The 10427-nt window shown below is 46.5% G+C and overlaps 1 protein-coding gene across 1 annotated transcript; it reads left to right on the top strand.

Moving 5' to 3' along the window:
• The first annotated feature begins 700 nt into the window (after positions 1 to 700).
• LOC144502279 (hydroxycarboxylic acid receptor 2-like) lies at positions 701 to 1768 on the top strand. Its single transcript, XM_078226096.1, has one exon. It carries the CDS (start codon positions 701 to 703, stop codon positions 1766 to 1768), a length of 1068 nt encoding a protein of 355 aa, XP_078082222.1.
• The last annotated feature ends 8659 nt before the right edge of the window (positions 1769 to 10427 follow it).

The following is a 10427-nucleotide window of genomic DNA, read 5'->3' as shown; positions in this document are numbered from 1 at the left end:
GGAAATGGGTAACATTTGTCAATCAGTTGCTGATTGACTATCAGCCCATTTTGCACTGCTCCCACAAGCTATTTCAGTCCTGACAGTTCAAATTATGATCAGTAAGAAGTCTCACAACACCAGGTTAAAGTCCAACAAGTTTATTTGGCAGCACAAGCTTTTGGAGGAGCAGCGCTTCGAAAGCTTGTGCTGCCAAATAAACCTGTTGGACTTTAACCTGGTGTTGTGAGACTTCTTACTGATCATAATTTGAACTGTCAGGACTGAAATAGCTTGTGGGAGCAGTGCAAAATGAGCTGATAGTCAATCAGCAACTGATTGACAAATGTTACCCATTTCCTTTCCACTGAAGTTTACAGAACAATTGTTCATCTTTTTAGAGAGCCGTCTCTTGGTCTCATTGTCCAAGTGTCGGGTGCTCTGTGCTTACCCCAGTCCAACGCCGGCATCTCCACATCAATATTATCATGTCAGTATTTTAACAAATAACCTTTTCAAAACCTAAATGTATTTCAAAAGGGATGAATGACTTCACTGTAAATATATGTTCAAGGGTTTCCTGGACTTTTGCTGTAATTTAGTAATATTAGAGCACCGCCCACAATCCATGGTGTAAAGTGGAAGTACTGTATATAAAGTTGGGGATCGTTCAGTTCATCAACTCATTTCTGTGGCTGAGTTTATTGCAAGGCTGCTCACAATGGACAACGGGACGTGTGGTTTTAAGAAAGAGGTTCCTTCATCCTATAATCCACCCGTTATTATTGTGACATTTATCCTCGGATTCATTGGAAATGTGATTGCTTTATGGATCTTCTGTTTTCATATAAAATCCTGGAAACCAAACAATGTTTATTCACTGAACCTGGCGATTGCAGACACCCTGTTAATCTGCTGTTTACCATTTCGAGCAGATTACTTCATACGGGGGAAGAACTGGATCTTTGGTGATGTTCCATGTCGTCTGATGGTATTTTTGATCTCCTTAAACCGGGCAGGAAGCATCATGTTCCTCACAGTTATGTCGATCGATCGCTATTTTAAAGTGGTCCACCCTCACCACAGAGTGAATAAGATGCCTACAAGTTGTACAGTGAAGGTAACAGGCGCCTTGTGGATTCTGGCAGTGGCTATTTGTTCGCACCTTTTAACAGAATCTCACACCTTCAATCACGACAATCTGATGTACTGTGAACCCTTTGACATGACCCAGCCTCTCAGTCCAACAGCAATTTGGACCGATGTTGTTTTTATTGTTTTCAAGTTTGCTTTACCAGCTCCGATTATCCTGTTCTCCACGTTCTGTATAATCTGGAAATTAAAACAGATGAAAACTGAATCGAGGGGTAAATATCAACGAGCAGTAAAGCTTGTGATCGCTGTGGCAGCAGTTTTTGTCGTGTGTTTCTTGCCCACAAACATTGCTGTAATTGCTGTTTTAGTTACCAGACTAACAGGCACTGAAAGCTGCAAGTCGTATAAAATAGCAGTTGAAATATTTTTTAACACACTGTTTATGACATATCTGAACACGGTGCTGGATCCACTGATTTACTACTTTTCAAGTTCGAAATTCAAAAATGCTTTGATGAAAGCGCTTGCCTCTTTTAACTTAAGATGCTTCAGACCAACAACCCGTCATTCAATGCAACAAGGAGAACCCAGAGGAGAAATGGTTGTGGGTCCAGAACCAAAAAACATCCCGAAGTGTAATCCTTGTGCTCAATCCCAGTCAGATATCACATTGACTGCAACATCTAGTGGTTAATTGTCAGCTTGTGTAATTAAAGTATAGACTGTCAATAATTGCTAAACAATGAAAATAAATGTATGTTGTGATGTGTAGAAAGCTGTTGATCTGTTTCTAACAAAAACCTGCTAAAATAAACTGCGATTTTAAAATCAAGTTATCCAGTGGGCGGCACGGTAGCACAGTGGTTAGCACTGCTGCTTCACAGCTCCAGGGTCCCGGGTTCGATTCCCGGCTCGGGTCACTGTCTGTGTGGAGTTTGCACATTCTCCTCGTGTCTGCGTGGGTTTCCTCCGGGTGCTCCGGTTTCCTCCCACAGTCCAAAGATGTGTGGGTTAGGTTGATTGGCCAGGTTAAAAATTGCCCCTTAAAGTCCTGGGATGCACAGGTTAGAGGGATTAGCAGGTAAATATGTGGGGGTGGGGCCTGGGTGGGATTGTGGTCGGTGCAGACTCGATGGGCCGAATGGCCTCCTTCTGCACTGTAGGGTTTCTATGATTCTACATGCAAAATATTTATTTTTGTCGTATAGTTTAATGGAATGATTTCTACGGGGGAGTTCAGATCATGCTAAATAATGGTAAATGAAAGGTCAGAAAGTATTTGTAAAGCAGTAAGGAGCCATTTTGTACAAATGAGTGAGGATCCCCACAAGGATAGGGATGTTCATTTTCTAGCAAGTGAGATTTGTGCACGTTATTTACAGTGAGACCGGAATTAGTGAGAAAAGAGGAAAGGTAATCCAGGTAATTACAGGCCGGTGAGCCTTACATCAGTGGTAGGGAAATTGTTGGAGAGGATTCTTCGAGACAGGATTTATTCCCACTTGGCCTCTTTTAAGGGAGACAGGATTTATTCCCACTTGGAAATAAGTGGACATATTAGTGAGAGGCAACATGGTTTTGTGAAGGGGAGGTCATGTCTCACTAACTTGATCGAGTTTTTCGAGGAAGTGACGAAGATGATTGAGGGTAGGGCAGTGGATGTTGTCTACATGGACTTCAGTAAGGCCTTTGACAAGGTCCCTCATGGCAGACTGGTGCAGAAGGTGAAGTTGCATGGGATCAGAGGTGAGCTTGCAAGATGGATACAAAACTGGCTCGGTCAAAGAACAGTAAGAAGTCTCACAACACCAGGTTAAAGTCCAACAGGTTTATTTGGTAGCAAAAGCCACTAGCTTTTGGAGCGCTGCTCCATCGTCAGGTGAGTGGGAGTTCTGTTCACAAACAGGGCATATAAAGACACAAACTCAATTTACAAAATAATGGTTGGAATGCGAGTCTTTACAGGTAATCAAGTCTTAAAGGTACAGACAATGTGAGTGGAGAGAGTGTTAAGCACAGGTTAAAGAGATGTGTATTGTCTCCAGACAGGACAGCCAATGAGATTTTGCAAGCCCAAAGGTCAAAGAAGACAGCGGGTAGCAGTGGAAGGGTGCGTTTCTGAATGGAGGGCTGTGACAAGTGGTGTTCCTCAGGGATCAGTGCTGGGACCTTTGCTGTTTGTAATATATACAAATGATCTGGAGGAAAATGTAACTGGATTGATTAGTAAGTTTGCGAACGACACAAAGTTTGGTGGATTTGCGGATAGCGATGAGGACCATCAGAGGATACAGCAGGATATGGATCAGTTGGAGACTTGGGCGGAGAGATGGCAGATGGAGTTTAATCCAGACAAATGTGAGGTAATGCATTTTGGAAGGTCTAATACAGATAGGAACTATACAGTAAAAGGCAGAACCCTTAGGAGCATTGATAGGCAAAGGGATCTGGGTGTACAGGTACACAGGTCACTGAAAGTGGCAATGCAGGTGGAGAAGGTAGTCAAGAAGGCATACGGCATGCTTGCCTTCATCGGCTGGGGTATTGAGTTTAAAAATTGGCAAGTTATGTTGCAGCTTTATAGAACCTTAGTTGGGCCACACTTGGAATATAGTGTTCAATTCTGGTCGCCACACTACCAGAAGGATGTGGAGGCTTTGGAGAGGGTACAGAAAAGATTTACCAGGATGTTGCCTGGTATGGAGGGCCTTAGCTATGAGGAGAGGTTGGAGAAACTTGGTTTGTTCACACTGGAGCGACGGAGGTTGAGGGGAGACCTGATAGAAGTGAACAAGATTATGAGAGGCATGGACAAAATGGATAGGCAGAAGCTATTTCCCAGGGTGGAAGAGTCAATTACTAGGGGGCATAGGTTTAAGGTGTGAGGGGCAAAGTTTGAAGGAGATGTATGAGGCAGATCTTTTACACAGAGAGTAGTGGGTGCCTGGAACTCATTGCCAGGGAAGGTAGTGGAAGCGGATATGGCAGTGACTTTTAAGGGGCGTCTTGACAAGTACATGAATAGGATGCGAATAGAGGGATATGATCCCCGGAAGGGTAGGGGTTTTAGTTAAGTCAGGCAGCATGGTCGGTGCAGGTTTGGAGGGCCGAAGGGCCCGTTCCTGTGCTGTAATTTTCTTTGTTCTTTGTCTGACTTTAGGAGGCTGGTGTTGATTTAGGAATGTCCTATTCCTCTTGCTTTTTATCACAATAATAATGTTATTCCTGTTGTTAAATAAGAAGGATTGGGATATTGGAAAAATGTCTGCAATCAAAACAGGACATCACTTTACCAGAAAACTTACAATATTTTACTACAAAATGTGGTTAGGGATTTTCAATGATAAAATACATCCTTCTACAAGGAGCTGGATCGGGGCAAAAAGGAAAGGGAAATGGGGGAGTGGGTTAGAGGAAAGTGAGGGGTTATCATGTTGGGGGGGGGCGGCATCAGGAGCACCTTGCTCTGAGAATCTCTATTTGGAATACGTTGGTAGGTCTCTTCCTCTCTGCTGTGTTGGCTCCATATTGGAAGCACCTGAACAAGGCATCCAGTGAGGTGTGATAATCACTGCTGATCAGCTGGCTGGCCGATGTGATCCGTGTCACGAGCGGTTGTGTGGATGTGTTAAAGTGAAGGACTGTTACTACCTTCACAGACACAGACATTGCGGAGTCTCTGGAAGTAGCAGTCAGCCATGATCTAATTGAATAGCAGAATACCCGATGAGCTGGATGGTCCACTCTGGTTTTTCCATTCCTGTGAGGAAAGAGGCTGCGAGCCAAGTTCCAAAAGCTTCTCAGATACTTCCCAGAGAGAAAATCCAGATAGATATTCTGTGGTCTGTTGTTCCTGTGGTATGGACATGTGAAGATCAAGGAAGCGATTGTACTGGCTTGCCCCACCATCGATGGGTGGGGTAAATTGGTAAGCTTGTGCAAGAGCTGAGAAATCAGGTTCGTGCCCGATTTCTTGCCTCTCGTGATCTTACTGGCACCGCACATCCGGCGCATTTAGCCTCCTGCTCATTTCCAGCGACTGGTTGAATAAATCATTTAAATATATTTAAATTGTCATTTACATGTAATTGACAAGCCCATGGCACAATCATATGGGCTCAGTTGCCTTTGTGGCCTCGCCAGGAGAGGTTCTTTCTGACGAGGGACATACCTGGCAGCTTCGGGTTATGGACCTGACATCCTCCACTGAGTAGGGTAGATTCCGGGCCTTTACGAAATGGAAGAGCCGAGTGACCCCCGGATGGCAGAGATCATTGTGGAGGGCCTGTAATCGATTCTCCTGCACACTTGCACATGTTCCACGCGACAGGGCGTCTGAGGGCTCATTGAGCTTCCCTGGACGGTACATGATATCATAGTTGTAGGTGGAGAGTTCGATTCTCCACCTCAAGATTTTATCATTTTTGATCTTACCCCGTAACGTGTTGTTGAACATGAACGCCACGGACCGCTGGTCCGTGAGCAGGGTGAATTGTTTTCCTGCCAAGTAATGATGCCAATGCCGGACGGCCTCCTCAATGGCCTGGGCCTCTTTTTCCACCGCGGAGTGCCGAATTTCGGGGCCTTGGAGGGTGCGAGAGTAAAAGGCGACGGGCCTGCCCGCCTGGTTAAGTGTGGCGGTGAAATCAGATGCATCACTCTCCACCTGAAAGGGGATGGCCTCATCAACAGCGTGCATCGTGGCTTTCGCGATGTCGGCTTTTATCCCTTCAAAGGCTAAGCGAGCCTCTGTTGCTAGGGGAAAGGAGGTAGACTTGATGAGCGGACGGGCTTTGTCCACATAATTGGGAACCCACTGTGCATAGTATGAAAAGAAGCCTAAGCATCTTCTCAGTGCTTTGATGCTAGTGGGCAGGGGAAGTTCAAGGAGGGGACGCATACGGTCTGGATCAGGGCCAAGGACCCCGTTTTCCACCACGTATCCGAGAATTGCTAGGCAGCGCTTGCGAAATACGCACTTCTCCCTGTTGTAGGTCAGATTCAGGCGCGACGCAGTGCGTAAAAATCTAAGGAGGTTGGCGTCGTGGTCCTGCTGGTCATGGCTGCAGATAGTGACGTTATCCAGGTACGGGAAGGTAGCCCGCAGCCCGTTCTGGTCCACCATTCGGTCCATTGCACGCTGGAAGACCGAGACCCCATTCGTGACACCAAAGGGAACCCTTAAAAAGTGATAAAGACGACCATCCGCCTCAAAGGCCGTGTATTTTCGGTCCTCTGGGCGAATGGGGAGCTGGTGGTAAGCTGACTTCAAGTCAATGGTGGAGAACACCCGGTACTGCGCAATCTGGTTGACCATGTCAGATATGCGCGGGAGAGGATACGCATCCAGCTGCGTGTATCTATTAATGGTCTGACTATAGTCTATGACCATCCGGGGTTTGTTTCCAGTTTTAACCACCACTACTTGCACTCTCCATGGACTAGCGCTAGGTTGGATGATCCCTTCCCTGAGGAGCCGCTGAACTTCAGATCGAATAAAGATCCGATCCTCAGCGCTGTAACGCCTGCTCTTGGTTGCGATGGGCTTGCAGCCTGGCACGAGATTCTCGAATAAAGATGGTGGGGTGATTCTGAGTGTCAAGAGGCTACACGTGGAGCGCGCTGGGCAATTTGGAGGCTGCTGTGCTCCCACTGAAAGTGGAGGGAGTGGCCCATCGTACTGCAGGGTTACACTCCTCAGGTGGACCATAAAGTCTAGTCCCAGGAGCATCGGAGCGCAAAGGTGCGGTAACACAAGGAGCCTGAAGTTCTCGTAAACTGTGCCCCACACCATCAGGTTGACCACGCAGCTCCCTAGCACGGTAACAGACCGGGACCTTGACGCCATCGAAATTGTCTGTCTGACAGTCCGTACTCGAAGACCGCACCGTTTCATTGTGTCAGGGTGAATGAAGCTCTCCGTGCTCCCGCTGTTAAACAAACAATGAATTTGGCGTCCATTAACTCTATGCCCATCATGGACTTGTCGAGTCTGTGAGGCTTGGCCTGGTCCAGGATGATTGACGCCACCGTTGGGTCTTGGGTGCAACTGCAGGCAGCTGAGATGGTTGATGATGATGACCCCTGCTGGTCGTCTGCGGTCGGTGCCGACCAAAATGGCTGCGCCCATGGACCGCACGTGGTCGGAGGCGCTAAAAGTGGCGGCCCCTGCAGGTCGCACGTGTCTTGCGTCTCCGTCGTCAGGAATGGCGGTGCTCTGGAATTGCACGTGATGGAAGACCTCGAAGACGCTGGAGACAAGGAGACAGGCTCTGGAGAATCACACGCCGCGCTGCTATGTTTGGAGAGTGGTTTGGTCCTGCAGACTTTGGCATAATGCCCTTTCTTTCCACATGCGGAGCACAATACCGTTCTAGCTGGACATCGCTGCCGAGAGTGTTTCGCCAATCCACAGAAGTAACACCGCGGGCCTCCTGGAGCTGCCGCCGTCGTCAGGTCCGAGGTTGGAAACACAATCGCGCAGTTTTTCGGAGCCGCTGAATAAAGTAGAGTCGGTGGCTGTACTTGCCACGATGTTCCCACGTGGTCGGTGGGGTACGTTTCTAGACTTCTGGAGGCCGTTTCCATAGCGTCAGCCAATTCTACTGTCTTAGCGAGGTCTAGATTACCTTGCTCTAGCAGCCGAAGGCAAATATACGACGAGCCGATTCCCGCCACGAACGCATCTCGGATCAAGTCATTCGTATACTGGGCCGCCGACACTGGCTTGCAGTTGCAGGCTCTGGCTAGCTGCTGAAGTTCACACAGGTACTGTTCTGTCATTTCGCCGGGCTGCCGCCGTCGAGTGGCTAGAAGGTGTCGAGCATGGATCTCGTTTGGCGGTTTGATGTACTGTTTCTTAAGTAGTTTGATGGCCCCTTTGTAGTCTTGGGCATCGCGGATTGATAAGTATACGGTGTCGCTTACCCTCGCGTGGAGGACCCGCAGTCTATCGGCATCGTTTTGAATGGCTGTTGAGGCATCGATGTAGTCTTGAAAACACTTTAACCAATGGTCGAAAGTGTTCGACGCTCCTGCCGCACGTGGATCTAAAGTAAGCCGCTCGGGTTTCAACATTTGCTCCATGGTTTCTTTTTCAAAATTTTGTTAGTAATAAAATTGATGCGCGATTAAATCACTCGGGAGGCTAGATTGTACCCAGGAAATAAAGGCTTTTATTACTAACAAGAATGGAGCACACTATATACAATACAATCCCAGACTAAAGGGTCACCAGGCAGTGCAGTGACCTTTATGCCTCCCCAGGTAGGCGGAGCCAACTGGAGTGTACCACAGAACAATATCAACAGGTAGAACAGCCCAACCCTAACCCCAACAGTAACAACAGTAACATATCTACAAACACCCATAGTGCTGACCATCCCTGGCTCAGCACTCATAGTGGTAACCAACTATGGTTCACCACAGGGGGAAAGGTTGATAATTTACCCACCCCGCCACCCGACATGTCCCATTCTCACCAGGTGTGGGTGATTAAAATTGGGGCTTATAATTAGAAATCTTACATAAATTTGACGGAAATATCTCCTTTGGCTCTATCCTTAATCTTGCTCGTAACAAAACTAGTCTTCAATAACCTCTCCCTTTGTCTTGTGTCCATGACATCTTTATTGAATCTCTCCTGAGTTCCCACCTCTCCGTTCAGCTGAGTCCTGATGTACGTTCTGTCCTGATCCTCGGAGCATACTGTTGAAAATTTTCTTCGAGACAGACGACAGTGGGGAGCTAGTCTGAACCTCGCTGGAATGAAGTATCCCTGGCGTGGTGAGAGATTCAATCGGGACCTGAAAGTTCCCGATAATGAACTGCTAAGCATATTTAAAACATATTAAAATAAGATTCAAATGACTTACCTGTCTTCCTGTTGGTTTCCAGCGTGGTCTGACCGGCGACTGTTCGCCGGCTCTGGGAGATGCGCATGCGTTCCTGGTGCACGCACAAATCCTGGAACAAGGCCGGCGACGTACATCTCCCACCGCGACCCGCCAGAAACGTTGCAGGTCACGATGGGAGAATCGCGGCCGTTAATTCTGTTTCCCTCTCCACAGATGCTGATAGTTTTTCCAACATTTTCTGCTTTAATTAAATTCAATGATTTATTTACTTTAGGGGTATGGCAGCATCTTGATCATGTTTCTGGATGAGCAATCCAGAAACTTGGACTAATGGTCTGGAGGTTAAATCCCACCACAAGAGCTGGGGAATTGAAATGCAGTTAATTAAATCAATCTGAACTGAAAAAAGAACTCAGTTTTGGGTTAGCGTCTAAAAAGGGCAGAGGACTGTATGTACCCGTGATCGATCCCAGTCTCAGTCTGCAGAATGAACTCAATGAACCCAATGATGTATTGGATTTCTGATGAACATGTGTTGAAATAAACAGCAAATTATAATGTTAAATTATACACCTGCAAAATGCTTCTTTTAGTGCTTTAAACTGAAGGAATATTTTCTTTTACAGATTTTAGAAGTTGCGATCCATCATAACATTTGTAAAATTCTCCCCTTGCCTACCCCATCTCATTCTAGCCAACCACAATCCATTTCTCTTCTGGCTCCAGCTTAGCCTCTCGTCAAACTGATAGCAGCAATCCTGCTATCTGCATGATAATGTGAAACATTATTCAGCTATGTCCTGTTTACAAAAAGCCGGACAGATCCAATGCAGTCAATTACTGCCTACTCAAAATCCTCAGCAAATTAATGGAAGGTGTTGTGACAGGGCTATCAAGGAGAACTTACTCACCAACATCTTACCTACTGATGCTAAATTTCAGCTTCACCAGACCACTCAGTTCCACATCTCATTGCAGCTTTGGTCCAAACATGGACATAAGGGGTGAATTCCAGAGCTGGAGGGACATTGACTGTCCTTGACATCAAGGCAGTATTTGGCCGAGTGTGACCTCAAAAAGCCCAAGTAAAATTGAAATCAATGAGAACATTGGGAAAACCCTTCACCTTCTGATGTCATCCTCACACAAAGAAACCTAACACAAAGTTGTGGCTCTGGAATCCAGTACCTCAGATCCAGGATATTGCTGTAGACGTTGCTGAAGGCGGCATCTTCAGTTTAACCCACTTCAGCTATTTCATTAACACCTTCTTTCCCTCATAAGGTCAGAAGTGGGGATGTTTGCTGATGATTATACAGAGTTCACTGTCATTTGACATAATTCAGTATTAAGACACGGATGCAGCAAGATTAGGAAAACATTGAGATTTACGCTGATAAAGGGTAAGCAACTTTCACAGCAAACAAGTACCAAGATAATGATTATCTTTACGAAGAGAGTCTAACCATCTTTCCTTGACGTCCAATAACATTACCA

Source organism: Mustelus asterias, chromosome 13, assembly GCF_964213995.1.
Source record: "Mustelus asterias chromosome 13, sMusAst1.hap1.1, whole genome shotgun sequence".
Taxonomy (NCBI): Eukaryota; Metazoa; Chordata; class Chondrichthyes; order Carcharhiniformes; family Triakidae; genus Mustelus; species Mustelus asterias.
This window is presented reverse-complemented; position numbering and strand designations above follow the sequence as displayed.

Coding starts and splice junctions, on each gene's coding strand:
- LOC144502279 (XM_078226096.1), top strand. CDS start 701: ATGGACAACGGGACGTGTGGTTTTAAGAAAGAGGTTCCTTCATCCTAT.